This window comes from Neovison vison, chromosome 2 (genome assembly GCF_020171115.1).
Source record: "Neovison vison isolate M4711 chromosome 2, ASM_NN_V1, whole genome shotgun sequence".
Taxonomy (NCBI): domain Eukaryota; kingdom Metazoa; phylum Chordata; class Mammalia; order Carnivora; family Mustelidae; genus Neogale; species Neogale vison.
Window position 1 is genome coordinate 26,647,764 of NC_058092.1, and position 23,283 is coordinate 26,671,046.

Below are 23,283 nucleotides of genomic sequence, written 5' to 3' on the forward strand. Positions count from 1 at the left end.
TATGAATCCAAAGTCACTGCAATATATTACTTAAAATATTCAATATACAACAAAAAAAATCATGAGACATGCAAATAAACAAGAAAATGTGAATGTCCTGAAACGTTTGATTTATCAGACAAAATCTGCAAAGCAGCTATTACAAATATGTTAAAAGAACTAAGGGAAATGTTTAAAGGTTTAAAAGAAAGCACAGCAATGACTACATGGATTTTAAAAAAATCACAACAAAAAGAATTTTTTTAAGATCCAAATGGAAATTCTGGAGCTGAAAAGTACAATAACTGAAGTGCCCTTCTTTTTCACTAGAAGGGCTCAGCATCAAAAATGATCAGTAAACTTGATCAGTATAAATTATCCAATGTGAAGAATGGAGAGAAAAAAAAGAATACAAATAAACAGAACCTCAGAGACCTATGGGACAATAACAAGCAAGGCAGTATACATGTGATAGAAATCCCAAAGGAAGAAGAGAGAAAGGGGGAGAAAAAGATACTTGAAGAAATAACAGCTCAAAACTTTCCAAATGTGACAAAAAACATTAATCTACAGATTAAAGAAGCTCAAGGTTAAATACAAAGAGATTCATAGCCAGATACATTACAATCAAAATGTTGAAAGCCATAGACAAAGAGAAAATCTTAACAGCGCAAGGGAAAAACAATTCATCACACACAAAAAGACAGTAATATGATTAACAACCGGCTTCTCGTCAGAACAATAAGCATCAAGGGAGTAGAATGGTATATTCAAAATGCTGAAAGTAAAAACTGCCAACCAGGAATTCTATATTCAGCAAAACTGTTCTTCAAAAATGAAGTAAAATTAAAGATGTTTCCAAAGACATATAGACTGAAGAATTTGTTACCTATCTTACAAGAAATATTCACGGAAGTTCTTCAGGCTAAAAGGGACGGATACTTAATGGTAACTCAAATCCACAGGAAGAGATGAAAGGGACAAAAAATGACAAACATAAAAGACTCTGTAAATATACTCTGCTCCTTTTTTTCTCTCAACTTCTTTGAAAGGCACAAAATTTTACAAAATTATTATTATAACATCATCATTACGTTTTATAATAATTGTTAGATTTAGAACATATACACAGGAAAGATACATGACAATAATAGCACAAATGAGGAGAGGAAAAAGAAGAGATACATTGGAGCGTTTCTATATTTTATCAGAATTAATTAGATTTAATCGGTTATGATACATATTATAAGTCCTAGAGCAACTCTAATAACTCAAATAATATAGTAAAAAGGAATTAATAATAAAGAAATTCAAATGGTACACTAAAACATTTATTTGATACAAAAGACAGCAAAGAACGAAAAGAGGAAAAACAATGACATGATACAATCCAATCATATCAATAATCACATTAAATGTGAATGAACAAGAAAGACTCATTCAGAAGGCAGAAATTGTTAGATTGGATTTTTTGAAAAAGTGCAAGTAGGTTGAAAGTAAAATGAAGAAAAAAGATGTACCAGCAAACACTAACCATGAGAGAATTTTCCAGATTTGATGAACAGCATTAATCTTCAGATTCAGGGAACATACACACATATCATAGTGAAACTGCAGAACACCAAAATCAAACACACGATCTCAACAGCAATCAGAAAGAAATGAAAACTATCCACAAAGACAATTAGATTGATTGCAGACTTCCCAAAGGCAACAACAGAAGACAGATGACAAAAGAATATCTTCAAAACGCTGAGAGAAAATAAATGTTGACCTAAGATTCTAAAATAAGCTGATTTATGTTAAATAATGAGGGTAGACTCCATTTTTTTTTGTTAAAAACAAAGTTTGCTACTAACAGAAACTGACTGAAAAAATCACTGAGGAATATTTCAAAGGAAGGAATGACCTGTGAGAAGATATGGGGGAGGTACAAATGTGAGTCTATGTAATCAAGTACTAAGAGCATAAAATGTAGCAAAAATAATAAAGACTAACTTGGAGAGGTAAAAAGAAGGTGGAACTAAGATATCAGACAACACGTACAAGTAAGAAAGGAAGAGGTGGTCAAAACAGAAGCGTCCTAAGGATAGAAGAAATTGTCAAATTTAGACTTTGCTAAGTCAGATGTGCACATGAAAATTACAAGAGTAACTACCAGAATGAAACTAGAATATAGAACTGCCAAACAAAGTAGTGTGGGATTTGGTATTTAAAAAAACGAAGAAACTAATACAAAAGAAGGTAGCAAAGGAGTAGAAAAGCATCATCCAAAAAGCAGGAGAAATAGAGCACAAAATAAAACAACACAACACATCCAGGCATATCAGTAATCACAATAAATATAAATGTACTAAGCCCTCAAGCAATTGTCAAAGTAGATGTAAGATAAATTCCTTAAACTATTTATGAAAGACAAAGCTCAAACAGAAGGAGACAAAAAGCTGGAGCACACCTGTGGTGTCAGAGGGTAACTAGCGTGGCTGGAGTGGACGAAGGGAGGGAACAGTGTTAGGAGAGGGACTAACAGGGAGCAAGGGTTAGGTCACGCAGGGCTTCATAAGTCATAGCAAAGTCCTCTGTGTAAGGCGAGGGTTTTGAGTGAATGCAATTCTATTTTGAAATGATCACTCAGGGCTGTGCTGAGAGAAAATGAATTGGAGCAAGAGCACATGCAGGAGACCACTTAGTGGGCAGGGCAATAGCTTGGAAAGAAGCCATGGTGATATAGACTGGAGTAATGACAATGGAGGTGGTGAGAAGTGCTTGGATCCTGGATATGCTTGGAAGGTGGGACCAACAGGATTTGCTGAAGGACTGGATGGGGAGAGGTGAAAAAGAGAAAGGAGTCAAGACTGACTTCAGGCTTTTGGATCTGAGCTCCTAGAAGGATAAATTTGCCATGATCTGAAGCAGGGAAGACAGATGGAAGAGGACACTTTGCAGGGGAAGGAGTAGGGGATAAGGGTACCAACAGCTCCACTGTGGATATCTTAAGTTTGAAGTGTCTATTAAACATCCAACTGAAATTTCAATACACAGTTAGACACACACGCCTGGCAATTATGGAAGGATCTGGGGCTGGAGATACACATTTGGAAGTCATCAGGCCCTCAATAATATTCAAAGCCATGAGCCCGAGTGAGCTCACCTAAGGAGGGAGTGTCCAGAGAAGTCCAGGAATTAAGCCCTAGAAAAATCCAGTGTTCAGATCCTGGAGAGTTGGAGAGACACCCATAGCAAGACTGAGCATAAACATCCAGAGTGAGAATCTAAGAGAACCTAAAAGGTATGGAGTCGTCAAAGCAAACTGAGTATGGTGTTTCAAGAAGGAGAGAGCCATCATCTATGTTAGATGTTGCTGATGGGTCAAGTAAAATGAGGACTGAGCATTAACCACTGGGTTTAGCCAACAGGCTAGTCTGATGTGAAAAGACAGCTGTGCCCGTCAGATTCCCTGATTCAGGAAATGTAACAAAGACCGCAGCAGCAAACAAGAGAAGCCAATCCGGACAGACTTCTGCATTGCTTTTTTGCATTGCTTTTTTTTTCCCCCAGCAAACAGTAAAAATAGCTAACCTTTCCTGAGTGCTGGCTATGTGCCAAGAACGCTATTACGATGCCTATTTTTAAATAGAGAAAGTGGGGCTCAAAAAAGTCAAATAATCTGCCCCGGGTCACTCAGAGGGTAAGTGGCTGAGCTAGAATCCCAGTCCATGTCATGCATGTAATCATGCGTGCCTCTGCTTAGTTAAGGGGAAAGACCACACTTAGAGAAGGAACTCACATTTATAAAGTACCAATTGAGGGCCAGGCATCTTGTGTTTGCATACATGTTCTCACTGAACTCTCGCAAAGGCCCTGAGATAAATATCATTACTACTGTCATTTTAAAGGTGAAAAACCAGAGGCTCTGCTGGGTCTCACTAACGGTCCCACAGGGGTGGTGACTGGTGGGGAAAGAGCTCAAGTGTGGGCATCTCTCAGACTGCATCTCTGCCTATCCCCCGTCTGTACCACAGGCCTGCCCTTTGCACTGGGCGAGCTGAGACTATTCAGGCCAGGACATGGCTGGGGAACCCCAGAGACCTGATGTCACCCCTACAAACTCATCACTTTGAGGATCCTTGGTGGTTTTGAAGGATGTGACTGAGACAACGCCCCCCCCCACAGTCTGAATCAGCTCCAGAAATCCCAAGGCAGGCTTCCCAGCTCCCCCAGAACCAGACCTGTGCTCTGTCCAGGGGCTGGACCTCTGATTTTAAGGTATAGGCTGAGTATGAGAGTGAACCCCACTTCCCACCCTTTCCTTCAGTCGTGCTGGATGGTCCCTACCTGTCCGGTGGTGAGGGAACGGCTGTAGCCAGGGATGGAGCTCCGGGGATGGATCCGGGGTGGGACACAGCAGCTGGGAAAGAACAAAATTCCGTATTCAGAACAGGGGTCTGAGAGAAAGGGGAATAACAGCATTGGGGTCCCTGAGCAGGTTCCATCCCTCGGAAAGGGATCCTCCCAGGAGACTTTTGGGTAAAGGTACTGTCCCAAAGAGGCACCAGGGACCCCCTCTTTATGTGGAGCAGGGCGAGACTCCCCACTTGAACCCTAAGGAGGGAACCTCCCTCCGCCCCCCCGCCAGGATCAGCTTCCCAGCCCAAGCCCTGGCCCTCCCTGCCCTTACTTGATCCGGGCCTGGTCCACGCTGGAGGAGCGGCGGGCGGTGAAGCGCCGGGCCATTGCTTTGGGAGACGTCTTGGGGCTGCCATCCGAGTCTCCACTCTCCTCATCCCCCATGGCCTTGATGTAGCTGCCGCTCCTCATCCTGCGGCAGGGGATCTCCCCGTCCTTGCCCCCAGTGGGGTAACCCCCCCAGTCATCTTGCGGCACCTGCGGGGACAGGGGCTTCTGTCTCTCGGATGTGTCCCTGCTACATCTAGAAGCCAGGACCCTCTGTCCCCACTGCCAGCAGGAGGCGCTCTGCTAGCTGGAGCAGGGCTGGCACAGGGACAGGCAGAAGCAGAGCCAGAGGTAAGGTTTCAGGCTGTCCCCTCCCTTACAGGAGATGCCTCATCATCTTTCATGGACTGCTTACTACTTAATTAAGGTGATATGCCAGGAGCCAAGAGGATGGAGATCAGAGGCCAAAGTGACCTCTGTTGACCCAGCCCAGCAGCGAAGTATCACGAGCCCCCACCTTTCACCTCTCTTCCTCCTTCCTCCTCTTAACCTGCCGACATCCCAAATCCTCCAACCCTTCCCCCCTTCCCTCTCTGAGGAGCCACAGAGGGCTCTAAGCAGGCAAGTGCCATCAGATTTGTTTCAGAAAGAGTGCTCTGACGGTCCAGAGGGGGGGATGCACTGTGTAGGGCCTGGAGCAGGGCAAGGGATGGAATGGCAGGAGGGAGACCAATTAGGAGGCTGATGCTGTTAGCCAGGCAAGAGATGATGAGCCTAAATTAAGACCATGACAATGAGGGGGACGAGGAGATGGAAATGAGGTGTTAAGGAGCATCAGTGAGTCTGATTAGACGTAGGGGGCGAGGGGGCGAGGGGGCGGGGAGGAGCCGCAGATGACTGGGAGGCTGCTGGCTGAGGACCCGGGGGATGGTGCTGTCGCTCACTGAGCCACAGAATCCCAGAGAAACAGGTTTGGGGGAGAGGTGATAGGTTAGGGTTGAGCATCTTAAGTTTGGCAGTGAAATACTGAGCAGGTGGTTGGGTGTTCGGTTCTGGAGTTCAGCGGCGGAGAGATCTGGGCTGGAGGCAGACACGTGGGAGTCATGGGCAGCAGCTGAATCCACAGGGGTGAATGAAACAGCCCAGGGGAAAGAGAGAGCGCTGGGGAGGGATCCACTGACATTTAAAAAGGGGACTGCAAAGAAAGGAAGAAAAGCCTATGAAGTCACCTGAGAAAGAGTGGGCAGAGGGGTAGGAGGGAAGTCAGGAGAATGCCATGTCATGGAAACAGGAGACAGTTCCAGAATAAAAGGAGTTGATAATGTCAAATGCCACAGTACATTCAGAGGTTAGTAATTCGGGCTCAGGAGCTAGATCCATGTTCAGATTTTCACCCCATCACTTCCTAGATGAACTTGAGCAAAAATGATGACTCTCTCAGTTTCCTCGTCTGCAAACTGGTAATGGCAATTATGCCAACGCCCCAGAGCTGGTGGGAAGGGTAAGTAAGCCAACATAGTGTGCCCAGCACATAGTAAGTCCCCAGTAAATGTTAGCTATTGTTATTATTATAAGCATTGAAAGGTGCCTTTCAAGGAGAGCCCTCAAAAGACCACTGGAGACTACTGCCAGAACATTTTAGAGGGCAGGGGATGTGGATGTCAGACTGTCATCAAGGGGAGAATGAAAGGAAGTGAAGATGAAGAATCTATGCTCTAAGAGCTTGGGTATGAAGGGAAGACAAGAGATGACAGGGGCTATGGAGGTAAGGAAGGACTTTTTAGGATGAGAGACCTGAGCATATTTCCAGGATAAGAGAAAGAGCCAGCAAAGACCAAGACAATCTTTAAATGTGGGAAGGGATGGAGGTAGGGGATGGTCAGCTCAGGGGTAGAGGGGATCCTGAGAAGATGCGCTCAAGTCCTGCTGGAGGAATCAGCATGGGATGGTGATGAGTGGCCCTGGCTTTTTCTCTGAGCCAAGAAGGAAGGGAAAGGGGGTGGCTGGGGATCTAGATGAGTCTGTAGGTGGGCTGACAGGAAGGCGAGGGAGGCTGTGATGGTTGGCCCACACTAGGAAGAATGACGTACAAGCAGAGGCATGGGGACAGGGCTGGGGCAGGTAGGGAAGATTTCAAACACCTGTTGTAAGGAACAGGTTGAATGGGGTGAGGATGGAGACTTTAAGACGGGTCAAGAGCCAGGGAGAGCATAGAGTTCAGGGAGGGACAATGACTATGGGGGGGGGGGCTAGGTGAGGGGACAGAAATCAAGATGAGAACAGTGACCCAGGGATTGAATGGGGTCCCAAGATGGACAGAACCCACAGAGAGGGGCATGACTCAGCAAGGAGGCTGGAGCTCAGTTAGAAGATGGGAACACAGGGAGGAGACAAGACTCCATAAAGAAACAAGGGCTCTGGTAGAAGGAGGGGTTCAGCAGAGGGTTGAGGGAGAGCTGGGGTCCAATGGGAGAAATAGGGTCTCAAAACAAAGAGGTTAAGGATCCAACAAAGACACCTAGTCTGATGGGGGCAGCTTCCCCTGCTTTGGGGCATGGCCCCTGAAATCCATTCCTTCCCCCACCCAGGGCTCTGACTTTGCAATCCTAAAATACCTTGAACCCCCATGCCCTGAGGGATCATTCCCTTCCCTGCCTCTCTCCAGAGAGGAGCCCCGGGTGAGCAGAGAGGCAGGCCAGCAGATGGGACAGCCAGGGCACACTCTGCCACACTGCAGGGCTCCCGCTCCACAGCCACTGCGGCTGCTCGCTCTTCTGCAGGACACTGTGAGGTGCATGTTAAAAAGGAAGCCCCCAGAGAGGTCAGGGCAGCCCTGGAGAAGCAGCAGGGAGCAGCGGTGTGGCAGGGAGGCTCCGGGGATGACCAGGGCTCAGATCTGGGAGAAGGACAGTTCGTGTCCTCTGCTCGGCCCGTTCTGCTGGACCCTTCAATTCCCAGTTTAGAGAACCTCTCTACCCAGGGAGGGGGCAATCCAGAAGTCCTGAATCCTACAAGTCTCCCAACTTCCCTACTGTCTGCTTCCACGTGGCCCTGTTTTTTCCCTTGAGCTCTCTCGGAAGTTCTCCACCCAGAAGAGCTCTAACGTGTGAAGAACTTACCGGCAAGGCCAGGGACACCCAAAAGGTACATGCAAGGTCAATTCTCTGTACCTCTGAACATGCTGTAGTCTCTTTCTGGAAGTCCCTTAATCCACGTCTGTGCTCGACCAACTCCAGCTCCACTGGGATTCAGCTCCAGCGTCCTCCTCCCTCGCACGCTGCTCTGAGCAGCCCCCAGCCACTGCCACCCCCGGGGGGTGCGGTGCCTTCTCTATGCTCCCATGGCGCTGAGGGCTCTCTCCTATCACAGCCTCATCGCTCTGTTCTACCTGCCTCCTTGTCTACCCCACCCCAACCCTGTAAGCTCTTCACAAGCAGCCTCTGTGTCGTCATCTCTGCATCCTCAGCCCCCAGGAAATGCTCCCCGAGGGAATGACTGTGGATTAAATATGTGGCATGTGGGGTTCGGGGGGCAACTCTTAAGTCTGCTAGACTTCCAGAACTTGTGTTGACTTTTCCTCCTAAACCTATGGGGGGCCTCAAAAAGCAAGCCAGCGGGTGCCTGGCTGGCTTAGACAGAAGAGCATGCCACTCTTGATGCTGGGTTCATGAGTTTGAGCTCTATGTTGGGTTCAGAGATTGCTTAAATAAATAAAACTTAAAAAAAAAAAAAAAAGGCAAGCCAGGAGGAATAGGAGAGGGGTGAGAGGGAGAGAAGAGAAAGCTTGATGGTGAGAAGGGCCCTGACCCCACCTTAGTAAGGAGGTGGAGAGGGGACAGCGTGGGATGGATAAGGATACCATAAAGAGGAGGAGGAGGAGCTCCTCACCTAATCTGCAGACACCGCACAAGTGGAGAGAAAGGAGGGGGACAGCATGCCATCCATCACCTGCTCCATCCACTCCCTGGAAGCCCCGCCCTGGTGTTGTATCGTGGGCTCAGACTTCGGTGTGTCCCCAGCCCAGGAAAACCCACAGGACAGGCTCCCAGAGCTCTTCCATGGCCTCATGGCGTCCTACCTCAGGCACCCCAGCATGACAAACCTCAGCAGAGGCAGATTCTGGAAATAACTGACCTTCATAGTCAAACAGTATCTGGACCACCCAGATCAGAGCAGAAAAGAGGTCTGGAGAAGGCCTAGGGGCAGGAGAACTGCTTTCCAACTGCTGACCTCCAATCTCAAGGAAAGCTACAGCCAGGGAGTGCCACGCTGTCCTGCCCACTGCCTACCCTCAACCTCATTCTGCCTCTGAGCTCATGAGACAGAGGCCAGCACAGCTTGTCCAAGCAGCAGGTCGAAGGGAAGTCTTCCTGGCAGTGACACATAATGTCAGAATAGAAGGGGCCCTCCCTTGTACAAATGGGGAAAGCGAGACTCCAAAAGGGGCTCCAAGAGACACAGTGAGGCAGGGCAGAACCTCCCCACCTCCAGGCCTCCACCTCAGGGACAACTGACTCCCATCCAACCCTTTTGGTAACTACTGGGTGACAGCACTGCAGAAGGTTGAGGACCCTGTGCCCCACCCTCACCAAAGCCTCACCTGCAGATAATGATAAGTCCTGGCTTTGGCCTTGGCCTCCGGACCCAGGAGCCCCTTGCCTGGCCCGGCCCCTGGGTATCCATCCCGGCCCTGGTTGACCATCATGGTATGCCAGGCACTTCGCTTGACCGATTGTCCATCCAGTGACATGGACATGCCAGTGCAGGCAAGACAACGGCCTTCCGACCCGCCTGAGCGCCCCTTGAAGCTCAAGTCCCGGTAGGACCCGTCTGGAGCCTCCAGGCAGAAGGGACCACCAGGCTCCCCAGGGGGCCGCCCACCCGCCAGGAAGCCACTATCGCTGTCCAAGTTGTCATCGGAGCTCCACCAGCCAGCGGACTTGGACTGGTGCCGCCCATCCCCCTTGCGGTCCTTGCTCTTGCTCCTCTTGCCGTGCCTGGACTGGTGGTGGTGGTGGTGGTGGTGGTGATGGTGGTGGTGGGAGGTGTGGGGGCCTCCAGAGCCCAGGCCAGGGTAGCTGTCTCCTCCAGAGCCACCTCTTCCCTCAGCCTTGGGCCCGTTATAGTCCCGCTTCCCTGGGGCTTCCAAAGAGTGGGACTTGGCAAAGAGCTTCTGCACAGAGTGAACCAGGTGCCGTATGCGGCTAGGGCTCTCGCTGCGGGCCTCTGGGGCAGTGCCGGATGCTGGCCCTGGCCCAGGCCCGGCCCCTGCCGGACCTCGCTGGTATGGGAGCGTGTGGAAGCCATCTTGTTGAACTGGCAACTGCTTTTCAAACTGGTCCAGGAGTGTAGAAGGCAGGCGGGGGGCACCCTTGCCCTGAGGGTGGCCCACACAGTCTTCACAGGTGTCGAAGGGGCCCTGGCCAGGGTACATCCTGGGGAAGGTGCTGCTACCCCCCCCAACCCCGGCCCCCCCAGGCCCTCCCTCGGGGCCTACTGATGGCCCCTCACTCAGGCTCAGGGGCCCTTCCGGAGAAAGGTGTCCCAGGCCAGCTCTCGGGGCACAGAAGCGGGGCTCAGTGGAGAAGGCCTCCCCGGAGCCCAGCAGGTACGGGGCCCTGGCAGCTGGGCCCACGTCCATATGCTGCTGGTCGGCAAAGCGGGCTGGGCGGGGATGGCTACCGCGGTCGCCATGGTAACCCCTCATGGCCTCAGCAAGGGCTCTTCATAGTGCTGGGGGCCAGGCCCCAGGAACCTCCTGGGAAAATAAGGAGAAAAAAGATTCAGACTGAACAGGTCACTTCCCCTAAATCTCCATTCTTAGGTGTCTGGTATCCCTTTAGGTAATGCATACCAATTTATTGTGATTAATTATACTATCTTTCCCCACATGAGCTTAAAATGCCTTAAAACAGTCATACTAGACAAAGACACTCACAAGGACACAAAATAATGCCATCATTCCTCAAATGCTGCAAATTTGATAAGTACTTATTCACAAGATAAAATGCCCTCAGCCAAACGGGTTTGTAAAAATTCTTAGGTTACCAAAAATAAAAGGACACCCAAAAAGACATAATATATATATACATACATACATACACATATACAGATATATATATATATACACTCATATACAGATATATATATATATACACATACACACACACATTTTTTTTTCCTCCCTAAAGAAACCAGTCATTAGGTAAACTGGCTTTTAACAAGCTGGCTTTGGGGGGCAACTGGGTGGCTCAGTGGGCTAAAGCCTCTGCCTTCAGCTCAGGTCATGATCTCAGGGTCCTGGGATCGAGCCCCACATCGGACTCTCTGCTCAGCTGGGAGCCTGCTTCCCTTCCTCTCTCTCTCTCTGCCTGCTTCTCTGCCTACTTGTGATCTCTCTCTGTGTCAAATAAATAAATAAATAAATAAATATTTTTTAAATGAATAAAAAAATAAAAAATCACCTTTTAAAAAAAAACAAGCTGGCTTTGAGCAAATTGATCCAGAGCCACACATCTGCCCCAATCCCAGCCATATCCACTGCTGTGAAGAGTCAGGCCCCAGGGTCACAGCCTCCAGCAGCAGTAACCAAACAAAATACTGGACCCACATCTACACATCCACCCCCTCCCCTTCCTTCCACACCCTGTTCCTTCCATCTGGCTGCAGGCTCATTCTCCTCCCTCCCACAACCCCCCACCCACCCACTCCAGGGCTGAGACAGGAAGAAATAACCTAAGATGACTGCTTCTTCGTCTCCTGGGTTCCAAGTGTTCCCCAGTGAAAGTTCCCCTCTGCCTTTTACCCCCATCGGCCACCCCCATTCCACTATAGGGGAGTCACCAAGGGAAGAGAAACCCCAAAGAGGAGGAACACTGGCTTTCCAAAGCAGCATCTAAACAGTACGCTGGGATTGGAACTCAGGAGTTCCTCCTCCCAGGAACAGTGGGCTGGCAGGATGGGGAGGTGACGGAGAGAAAGCATTGAAACCCGTGCCCCTGGCCACCATCCCAGGCTTGCCAAGGCTACAGGACAGAGAGGTCAACTCTCAGCAAGAACCGCCTCCAATCAGGTCCGCAGAGTTGCCAGGACAGGAGCTACAGCGGGGGGGGGGGGGTGTCAGCAGGAGGGACAGGGACTGAGGAGCTGGCAGACGGTGCCCTCCCTCATCCCAGACCAGGCTCCTGGGCCATCTGCTGACCAGGAGGGGATGACAGCTTCAAAGACTCCAGACAGCAGCACCTCCAAGACCTGGCCTCCCTTCTTCTCCACCACCACCTCTCCATACCCACTGTGTCGGGCTGCTTCCAGAATGCCCCAACTTATTCTGATTTCAGAACCTCGATCTACTCCCCATCTCCCAGACTCCTACCACTCACCATCCGGGGCTTCCCATCCTCAGTGTCAGGATCCCCACCACCAGACAAAATCCTAACTTCAGAAGGCCTCAGGATCACCAGCGCCTGATGGAAAAGAAAAGGGCAGTGAGCCAAGGAAGAGATTGTCCCAGAGTCCTCAGAGGACCAGTTTCTGGCCCTGACAGTTTCCCTTCCCAACCCCCCAAACCAAGACTGATTGGATCCCCCATGATGCAGAGCCTTTGGACCCCCAGGGAAATGAAATCGGCTTCATTATGCAAATACATGCAAATGAGCTCACAGGTTGGACTACCTCCAACAGCAGGTGTCTGTGTGATCTGTCCGTGGTGCTGAGCCACTGCAATTCTTTTTCATTGCCCTCAAATACCATTCCATTCCACAAAATTTGTTGAGCAGCTATCATAAGCAAGACTGAGTGAGAAGTGTATAGAGGTGATCTAAGTGTGGTCTCTGTCATCGAGAGGCTTATAGTCCAACAAGGGAACAATCCTACACGACAGGGTTATTTTAGGTCCTTTTATTTTTGCACAAGCAGCACCCTCCTCCTAGAATCTCCTTCCATCTACTCCCCTCATCTCTTTCCCTTGGCTAACCCTTCCTCAGATGAAGCCCCACCTACCCTCAAAGACTTTCTACATTCTCATTCTGGGTTATGTCTCTCTATTAGGCTTTCATAACACCCTTGGTTCCCCCATGAAAGAAACCATAACACTGCACTGAAATTGTCTGTTTCAGTTTCTGTCTCCCCAGCAAGAATGTGGTCTTCTGCAGGGTAGGAACCATATCCTAATTATCTCCGAATCTCCAACACCTAACTTAGGGCTTTGTCTAGAGCAGGTCCTTAATAAACGTTCACCAAGTAGATGAATAAATGGACTGGAAGGGGGTAGCAAAACATTACACCAGTTCAGATGAAAACAAGACCAGACCCAACAGAGGGAAATTGAGGAGGATTCCCAGAGAAGAATGTGTTCAGGATGGAGAACAAGATGGCTGTGTATTCCAAAGACAAAGCGACGGGGGAGAGAGAATTCCCAGAGAAAGAAACAGAAGGCACAAAGGCAGAAGAGGTGGGCAAATAAGGAATTCTTAGGGGTGGGCTGCGAGAGTTCCAGCAGACACTTAGGGTTTGGCAAATACTGGGATGAAGTGGGGGAGAGAGAGTCAGGAAGGAAGACGACTCTGAAGTTTGCAGCAGCCGTGACTGGAAGACTAATGATGCCATTATTAGACACAAGGATGTCAGGAAGAAGAGCTAGCTTTGCAGGCGTGATTAATAGTAGTGGAAGAGACACAGTCAGACATCAGGAAGAACTTCCTGACCCTGAAGGATGTGAGACAATGAAGAGAATTGTGGACTGTCCTGGAAATCTTCCATAGAGGAGAGGATGAGGCATACCCTGTCCCTGGTCCACCCTGTGGCCTGGACTGAAGGAGCTGTTGGTTACCTTGCCTGCAGGGAACCAGAGGTGACCTCAGAGACATCATCTGCCTGACTCTAGACAATAGTTCTTCTCCTCCACTTGCCTTCTCTGGGGAAGCAGAGGCAACTTCAGACCAAAAGAGCCTCACAAGCAGTTGCTGGAAAAGCTCTTGAAGGCATCTCCCTGCTTTAGAAAGAAATTTTGATTGCTTGTCCTTCACCCACATCATGGTCCTCCTCCTCTTGCCCCAGGCAGAACCCACGTTCGAGACTCACAGCATGAAAGTCCACATTGGCAGAAGCCCAGACCATCTCATTTGCTTTGTTCGTGGTCACATCGACCTGGAGTCTCACTCGGAGCTTCCCAATGGTCGACATTCCCAGGCTTCCCCCCGCCATGGTCCCCCTGCCAACACACAGGTGCTGCTGCCAAGCCTCTGAGCCGCCATCAAGATCTTATGAAGCTTCAGTCTCTTTAGCATCAATCCATGTTCTCCCAGCTCTAGTCTCAGGGGAGACAGGCCCCTGTAATTGCTCCTCTCCAGATGAGTTATCCTCACCTCCCTTACCCGTGTCCTATAGGGCAGCACTGTCTGGTGGAAAAACTGCAAGTTCTGACACCAGAAGGCATGTGACACTAGATAAGTGACTTAATGATGCCTGCTCATTTCTCTCCCAGGATCTTCATATCAAATAATAAAATGTATATCAAGCCATTTTATAAACCCTAAAAGATTACACAATATAATCTCTCATGTGAAGACTTTATTCTGGATTTCCAAAATCCCCAGTGTCCAAATACTAAACTGTAATCAAATACAAAAATTACTGAGGGAAGGAGATACCCAGGTTATGGATTTTCTAAAGAAAACATTTCATCGACGTAGACTGAATTATATAGTCTTCCTCCTATATAGTACGCTTTGCCGCCAATTCTCCTGCTCCCTCCCTATTACTAATCGATAGGGAGGCAAAACAAGCAAGAATGGGACTCAGAATTCCACCCATCATCAAGTCTTATGGATTTTGCTTCCTGAAAATAGATCTGCCCACTTATTTCCATATCCACTAGCTGTATCCACTATATGACTAGCTAAAACTCATTTTCAACCTTCTTTCCCCTTTCCCAACACCCCCAGTAACTGGAGGCCACACAATTCACTTTTGGCTAAATACACACACACACACACACATATACATATAAAAATCTGATGGTTTCTGGGGAATAGGTTGCCTTTATGATAAAGGGGTGGAGCCTGCTAGTACCATCCTTCCGCCCCGTTCTTCTAGGCTTGAATATAACCATGATGCCTGGAGCTAAGGCAGCTATCTTGCCAACATGAGAGAAAGGCCTAGAGAGTCACAGAAATGCTAGTCCTGGAATCACTGAGCCCTGGAACCAACACAAGCAGTTGCATTCCTCTGGGCCTAAATGAGGTAAGGAATGAACTCTTTAAACCATTGTTGGCCAGATTTCCTGTGTTTGTAAGTAGAGAGCACTGCTAACTAATCCAATTAACTCAGAACACCGTCTCCTATCTGAGCGTCTGCAAAAGTTCCTAACTAGTCTCCCTTTCCTACTCTGCTTCCAATCCAAATGGTCCCAGAAATCCAATCATGTCACTTCTCTGTTTAAAACTCATCAATGGTTTATTGATGTTCTTAAGATAAAATGCCATAACCTGTCCACCAAGGCCTGCAGGGTCCGGCCCTTCCTACGTTTCCAACAACCCTCTCATCACATGCTCCCCCTTGCTTCCTCTGCTCCAACCAGGCCAGTCTTTCTGCAGTCCCATGATCCCTCCCATCAGGGACCGGTTCCCACAACCCCGCCCAGAAAGCTTTGCCGGCCCACCCCTGCCTTGTTAACTCCTACACACCCTTCAGATCTCAGCCTTGTTGTTGCTTCCTCGGGGGCAGCTTTCTCTGGCCTCCCTGACTAGGTCAGATCTCCCTGCTGTTTGCTCTCAAGGCACACCCTGTATAGCTCCTATACTGTTACCATTTTCATTTGGCATGATTTGGAGACTGTCCGCCTTCCCACTAGAATGGAAGCTCCAGGGAAGTGCAGGGGTTTCGTCCATCATACCGCATCACCCCAACCCCTAGAACGATGCTTGGTACAAGGGCAGGTGTTTGTTGGGTGAATGCAAGCCTTTCACTTACGGCATCTTACGTACCTCCCACAACTATTCCAAGAGATACCTAATATCACCTCCCCCCACTTCCATTTTATAGAAAAAGAAACTGAGGCTGAGAGAGGCCCAGGTCCTAGAGGTGGTGGCAAAGCCCAAAGTCAAACCCAGTGCTGCCCCCTCCGCCCCCAAGCTTTAGCTTCCCTCTGACTTGGGCTGCTAGCCCAGAGAAGCCAACCTTACTAAACGCCATTCTGAAGTAAACACAGTAATGACAGTGAATCTGTTAAAAGAAGAAAAAAGGGGAAAAAAAACCAAAAAACAAAAAACAGAACCTCACCCAGACCCATACCCTTCCAGAGTTAACCAGAGTGTGGTTTCCCCTTCTCCCCTGTGCAGGGGAGTGCTGAGTCTGTTCTAAGTCCAAGGTCAGATAAGTACAGAATAAAGGAAGGTCCCTAAAGCCCTATGACAACTCTGGGGGCTGGTGCTATTTTCCCCCATTTTCCTGCACCAAGGCATCTGTCTACCATCCCAGGACACAGAGAGCTGCCCAGATGGTAAACCTTTGGGCCCAGAGAAGCAGCCTAAGCTAGCTGGGAAGGAGGAGTCTGGGAGGGTGCTGTGTATGACAAATTCTCTGATGCAGCTCGAATCTATCTGGGAATGGAAGAACTGGCACGCATGCCGTCACCAAGAAATTACCCAATTTAGCACCAACTACACAATCCAGCAATTAGTTTCTTAAACCGGAACTTGCTGGGGGCTGCCAGGCTGGCGGGGTTGTTGTTACAAATCTCACTGGGAAACCAGCTGTGTAATTCGCCAGGAGGCTGTCACTGCCCCAAGCAATTACCTTCCAGAAAAAGAATGGAACATGGAGGAAGGAAAAGGGCTGCAGAGGATAGAGTCAGTGTGTCTTCCTCTTCTCTCCCCCAGGGCCCTGTCCAGCCAACTCAGGTGCTTTTCCTTTCTTGAGACTCTGGCAACTCACAAACTCCCTGGATCAAAGCAGTTATGGGTGCTGCCTTTGTGGTCAGACTGTCTGGGTTCCAGTCCCTTTCCACTCACTCACTAGTTCTGTGTACCTGGGCAGGCGATTCTCCTCTCTTAGCCTATTTTTTTCATCTGTAAAATGGTGGTGATATTAGAGCTATCAGAAAGCAATTAACGGGGGCACCTGGGTGGCTCAGTGGGTTAAAGCCTCTGCCTTCAGCTCAGGTCATGATCTCAGGGTCCTGGGATCAAGCCCTGCATCAGGCTCTCTGCTCAACAGGGAGCCTGCTTCCCCCTCTCTCTCTGCCTGCCTCTCTGCCTACTTGTGATCTCTGTCTATCAAATAAATAAATAAAAACTTACTAAAAAAAAACACACAAAACAGAAAGCGATTAACCACAACGTGCTGGTTAACCAGGTAAACCACATAAAGCCCTTAGTACTGTACCGGGCACCTGGTGGATGCTTAAGGAAAGGACTTCTCATTATCTGTGCTTTCTTATTTTTTATTTTTTTACTTCTCCATTGGCTTACTGTGTGACCCTTGGGTGGGTCACTTAATCTCTCCTGGACAACCATGTAAGACCAAAGGTATTCTGCTAGGAAAAAGCAAGTCTTAGTCAAGACTGTCCACACCTAAGCACCAGGGAACCAGGAGTGTATGGCAACAGCCAACGTCTCAGAGGCTGACACAAGGCCATGTCCTGGGCAAAGCAGACAAAGATTCCAAAAATCAAGTATTAACCAATTTATGCCTTCCCCACAAAGCGTCCGGGCAAGCTACAAGCTGGACACAATAGTCCAGATGGCAGCAAAGGGGCACAGTGGCTCTCTTGCTGGGGATCAGCCCCATCTGGTCCCCTCACACTGGAACCTGTGAGATCATTCCCATACCAGTTCCAACACAACAGAACTTGCAGCAAGTGAAGCCTAGAAATCATTCTGCTGCTGCAGGCCTGGCCTCCTCCATCAGCCATGTGTACTCTAGGGACCCCAAAGTTTCCGGCTTTGGCTGCCCATCCCTTTTCCCTGTGCCAACCGGAATGGCCAGGACTCTGCCTCAGTTTCCCTGTCCAGTTCTCCACCATCCCCTATCCTGACAGCAGCATATGTGGTGGGGGTTTTAGGTCCACTATAAAAGGGCTAGCTGCTGGGGAGCCTTAACACAAAGCCGAGGACCTGTAGCCCATACTCCTCTGCACATGGCCAGGCATTCCTCCTCCCGGCTGCCTGCCTCCTTCTGCATCCAGCTCTGCCTGAGCCCCCTTGAGCCCTTCCAGCCCTGGCTTGGCCCAACTGCCTTTGGCCGGATCTCTAGTAACTGGTCTGGTGCCCTTGTCCCTGGCCTCTCTCAATCCCACCACCAGCCCTGTTGCTGAAGATGCAGTATGTCTTGTACCCAAACCCAGCCTTTAGACCCCAGAAAACAGCTCCTCTACCCTTACCGCCCCCAGAAGATGGAGAAGAAGGCAGGAGGGACAGAAGCAGGGAGGCTCGGGGTCTTTTTCATTCCCTTTTATTACTTTATTTCATCAACTCTTCCTGTGGGGGTTAGGGTAGGAATTTTACAGAAAATGGGCTTACTGCTCCAAAACACTCCAGACATTTAGGCAGAGCCAAGTCTAAATCCATCTCCTGACCCACTGGACAGTGCTCCATCTGTGAATAAGCCGCACTACCTACAATTTCTTTGAAAATCCCACGTCAGGGGGCTTTGCACTTGATGTTCCCTCTGCTGGAACGCTCTGCCCCAGATATTCCCATGGCTTCCTCTGCCTCATCTTTCAGGTCTCAGCTCAGAGAGGCCTTCCCTGACCACTCACTAACAGAAGCTGAACCCCATCCCCCAGGTACACTCTACATCACCCTGTTTCGTTGTCTTCCTAGCACTTACTCCTCTTTGAAATTATTTTCTTTATCTATTGCATGTTTATAGTATGTCTGCTGATAGTCCAACATAAGTCCCACCAGGACACAGACTATGTCTGTCTCAGGTGCTACAGGATTCTGCGTGTCTCAAACAATGCCTGGCATTAATCAGTGCTCAAAAATTATCTATTTTGAAGGCACCAGGGTGGCTTACCAGTTAAGTGGCTGGGTCTTGATTTTGGCTCAGGTCCTGATCTCAGAGGTCTGAAGCCCACATCAAGCTTCACACCTAGAGAGGAGTCTCCTTGGGATTCTCTCTCCCTCTGACCCTCCCCCCCAACTCCTGCGCGCTCGCTCTCTCTCTCTCTCTCTCCCTCTCAAGTAAATAAATAATTTTTTTAAAATTTATCTGTATTTGCAGGAGTGAAAGTCTCACTTGCCACCTTCATCCACTTGTCTCCTGTGGGCTCAACAGCCCACAGAATGGACCTCTATTCCTTTCCCTCTAAATGTTCTAGAGAGCCCCTGAAGGATTTGGTAATAGAAACCCAGCCTCCAAACCCAGCCCTGCTCATCTTACTTATCTAGCCCCTCTCGACTGGGCAGATACTGATGGTTTGTTTTCCAGCTGCACCTGAGTCTCTCTAGATGTGCCCCTTTGCATAGTTCAAGGAAGGCGTTTGGGGGAAAGAGGAAGAAAGAGTCGGGGAAATGACTCTCCCCACACAACAAAGAAGAATGAGACTCTGTGGAGGGACTCTCAGGGTTTGGGGTCTACCAGTCACCCCCAAGTAGGTCCCTTCATTCAGACTCTCTGGGCCCCAGCTCCTCTCCCAGCCGAGGCCACAGAGCCAAGAGATACCAGAAGCAACGTTCAGGCTTCCTCCTCCTCCTCCAGGGCTGCCAAAGGCCCCACAAGGCACAATTCAGCCTGAACCCCAACACCATCTCATGCTCCCTAACTACAGCCATGGCCAACTGCTTTTGGCCTGCTCTTCCCTTTCTGCCAAATGAACCAATTCTCCAGCTCTTCTTGTCATGTCCACGCTCTCCCTCCTGAAGGTCTCCAGAAGTCTTCTTGGGGAAGTCATCCCTGCCCACAGCTGCAAAGCAGGACTCCCAGGACTGGACTCCTATCGGACCCTGGTCAGGGGCACTGAGTGAGAGAGACTGTGGGTCTCAAGTTTAACTATTTGGGTTCCTGTCTTGGGTCCACAACTTACTAGACATGGGGCTTAAGGAAATGCCCTTCATCTTCTTGAGTTCAGGTTCTTCAAGTTCCACATGGGAGCAAGAAGGGTTCCCTTCTCATCAAGACATCACAAGGATTGAGATAGTGCAGGTAAAATGTCCATCAGTGCTATTAACAATGGAGGGGGGGCGGGTCGCTAAAATGTGTGAGGTCTGGAAGCAGGGTCTCTAAGAGGATTTCTCAAATGGCCTTGGGCAGAGGCTATAGCCATGCCTGACTTGGGTTTGGATCAAATGAGTGCTCTGAACACTCATTTGTTTTATGCTTTACCCATGCCTGAGCTTCTTTTGAAGATCCTCCACACCTTGAGCATGCTGAAGATAACACAGCAGCCCTGGTGGCCCAAGGTAGTGGCACCTGAGACAACTAGAGGCTCTTGATTTGCAGGCCCCACCGATTCCTGCAGCCAGGGATGGTGGTGTCTCCTCCGGCTGGGATCCGGAAAGGAAAGCCCAGTGACCCTATTGCTGGGTATTGGAAAGACAGTCATCTGTCTCCAACTATTGTATTGCAGCCTATCTGCGTGACCCTGAAAAACTTGTTTATCTGAGTCTCAGTTGGCTCATCTGTACAGGGATATGTACCTCCTGAGGTTGTGGCAATAAAGAAAATAAGCTGATCTATCCAAGGCAACGGACACATAGTTTTCCAAAGTCTCCTGACTTTGGCACCCTAGAGCCTTCTGTGATTTGTATGTGTTTGATGAAATTTGGGCTGCCACTGCTGCTCTGGATTCCAGATTTCCTCCTGCCAGAGCCATCAGAGAACAACAGGTAGGATCCCAAGGCCACGGCAACGATCCCCTGGGCAGCAGCTTCTCAGGCAGGCCCATGGTCTTTCCTACACTCTGGCCCAGCTGTCTGATGGAGTCCAGAGTTTAGGTCTGCCTCTGGGGTTAACACACCATCCCATAAGGCAATCTGTGTGAACTTAGACAAGGCCTGCCTGCGTCAGGGCCTGGTTCCTCCTCTGGGCCTCTCCTACAGGGGAGTCACACACAGGGCTAGGCCCTGCAGGGCCCCATGAATGCTGGTTGGTTGGCAGGCTGCCAGGTTCATGGGGTAACACCTCCCACTTCTCTCAGCTCTGCCTGATCCTGTCCCAGCCTCCAGGTTATCTTAGCCTCTGCTCTCCTCTCCAGACTTCTGGGCTCAGCAGGAGCCAGGACCACAGGGGGAGACAGCATGGAGAGAAGAGAGCCTTCTGTATGGATGGCCTGTCCTCCCCAATTTGCCCTCTGAGATGCTCTTCCAAGAAAACTTACCTATGAGTGAATACCCCTCCATCCTGCCATCAATCCCAGGACACAGCAGTTGCTACCTCATCTTAAGGTCCATACATCAACACCTACTTTAACCTGCAAAACACTGTCTGCAGATTGTGAGCCTCTTGAAAACCAAATCCATCTGATCTGTCTCAGTATGGACAAGACCTGGCCTACAGTAGGTGCTCAATAAGTTCAGGATATGTGATTGCACCATCAAGAAGGAGTAACCCTCAGCTGGGGCACAGGAGTAGAAGAGAAACAGAAGAAGGCAGGGGGAAATGACTGTGTACAGCTGAACCAGAACTCCCCAGCAGGCAGAGCTGCTCCAGGGTAGTGGGCTTCCAGAAGAACTGGGCATATCCTATCTAGTGAGGCATGCAAGCAGAGGCTGGAGGGAGGGCTGCTTTGGTGGATGCTATAGAATGAACTCAAGCACTGACCACATCTCAGACAGAAAACCCCTGGAGCCTTTCAACTCTGGAGTCCGAGGTACAGCTCTTTGAGTGCCTACAACTAAAAAGGCATGGGGTCAAGCACTTTTGTTGGACTTCTTCGTGTCGCCCTCACAAACTCTCCTTTGTAGGAGCTAGCATTTTTACTTCCATTTTACAGATGAGGCATTGAGGCTTAGAAATGCAAAGAAAATTGCCCAAGGTCACCAAGGTAGTGGAAGAGGGATGGGAATCTGGTCTGAGACCAGGCCTAACATTCTCAACCACGGAGAGACCAAGCCCCGGCAGGTCAAAAGTAGCATGGCTCTCTGACCGGCATGGTTTGATGAGGCCCCCCCAGTGGACCCCCAGTGTGCCGACTCATCACTCAGCCTCAGAAAACCTCCATCCCTGCCGTCCCTCCCTCGCACACCGGCATGTGCTGCTTATTCACAGCTGAACATATGTCAGATTACAAAGCCATGCAGATCACCCGACACAACTCACGTGGCACTTGTCATATGTACAGTCATCACCACGTAACATGCAAAGATACACACGAACACATTCCCACACGGGTTCACACACTTCTGCACTTTCATCCAGTGGACGTTGATGCTTGTACGCACAGAAGCTGCCCAGATACAAACCTTGCATACCTGTTCATTCGTGTGTTTATCCCCATACAATAAATATACATGTCCATTTCGCATCATGTAGGCACCCACATCTGTTCAACGTCATACACCAAAGCCTCCCCCAACAAGAACGTTATCCATCATTCCCAGATCCAGTACTAGGCCCAGGTGAGCAATGATGCTCCCTCCCTCTGGGGTTGGCCAGGCAGCCATGAAAGGGGGAGAAGATTCAGCCTGCCTGTGATGGATGGAATTAATCTATTGAGCTGGAGAAACTAAATAATTAAATCCCTAATCACCCCCCAAGCCAGCCCAGGCCAATATAGCTGAGGGAGGGAGGGGGCTCTGAGGCCCAGACCAATATCCTAGAAAGAGGGAGGGGCTTAGGAAGAAAAGCACAGACAGAACCCTCTAGGAGTGTTCTCCGGGAGGAGCTCTAGCAGGCAGGCAGAGAGACAGACAGACATGGTTCTCAAGGGCCGCAGGCCTTTCCTGTCCACGCTTGAGAAAAGAGCATACTGTCATCCACTAATACAGAGTGGCCCTCCTCTAGCCTTCCCAGAACCTTCCTGCCCCTCCAGAGATGCATCCTGGGAGTGTATGGAGATGGCAGGCAGGACTCTCAAACTGCACAGGACTGTGGCTGCCAATGGGGTCCACCCAAAGTGGAGCTGACATAGGATCAGTAGGGCCCTGGCATACCCCTGCATCACTCAGAGCAGGCCCCTCCCCACCCTGGTGCAGATGGCTGGGAAGGACCCCTCCACACAGGTGCACCTGCTTCCTTCAGAAGTGGGTCCAGCACGTGGCTAATAGGCTGAGGATGGGGCAGAGGCCCGGGCAGGGGGGCTCAGGGAATCAGCCTGGGAGCAGGCCCCAGTCCCATTGGCTGAAAAGTGGGTCATTTTCCTTTTGAAAAATAGTGAGAAAATGGAGAAGTAGGTCGGGCTCTCATCCCCTCAGCCCCAGGCACCATCCCCGACTTGCAGGGTAGGGAGAGGAGAGATCTGCACATGCCAGAGCCCCATCTCCCCCAGGAGGCTGCCCGGGGAGGCCCCCAGCACAGGAGGCCAAGGTCATCAGCATTACTCAGGACTCCCAAGGACATGCGCACTCTGAGGCCAGGGCTGGCGCTCAAGCCCCACCCTGCCCTGGGGGCTCTGGGGTGAAAGCAGCTAGGACCGGACCACTGGCAGGGTGGGGGCTCCAGCACGCAGGACCCCGAGGAGCCTCCTCCCAG

At 49.8% G+C, this 23,283-nt stretch overlaps 1 protein-coding gene across 2 annotated transcripts in view; it reads right to left on the reverse strand.

Annotated features, from left to right (window-relative positions):
* DLGAP3 (DLG associated protein 3) overlaps positions 1–23,283 on the reverse strand; it is a 61,733-nt gene that overhangs the window by 28,109 nt on the left and 10,341 nt on the right. For both annotated transcript variants that reach the window (XM_044237766.1, XM_044237765.1), the window contains 4 exons: positions 12,033–12,116; positions 9,254–10,411; positions 4,658–4,863; positions 4,315–4,387 (listed from right to left, as the gene is read on the reverse strand). In XM_044237766.1, the coding sequence (XP_044093701.1) occupies positions 4,315–4,387; positions 4,658–4,863; positions 9,254–10,360 (1,386 nt within the window). In that variant the 5' untranslated portion in view covers positions 10,361–10,411; positions 12,033–12,116. The remainder of the gene's footprint in view (positions 1–4,314; positions 4,388–4,657; positions 4,864–9,253; positions 10,412–12,032; positions 12,117–23,283) is intronic.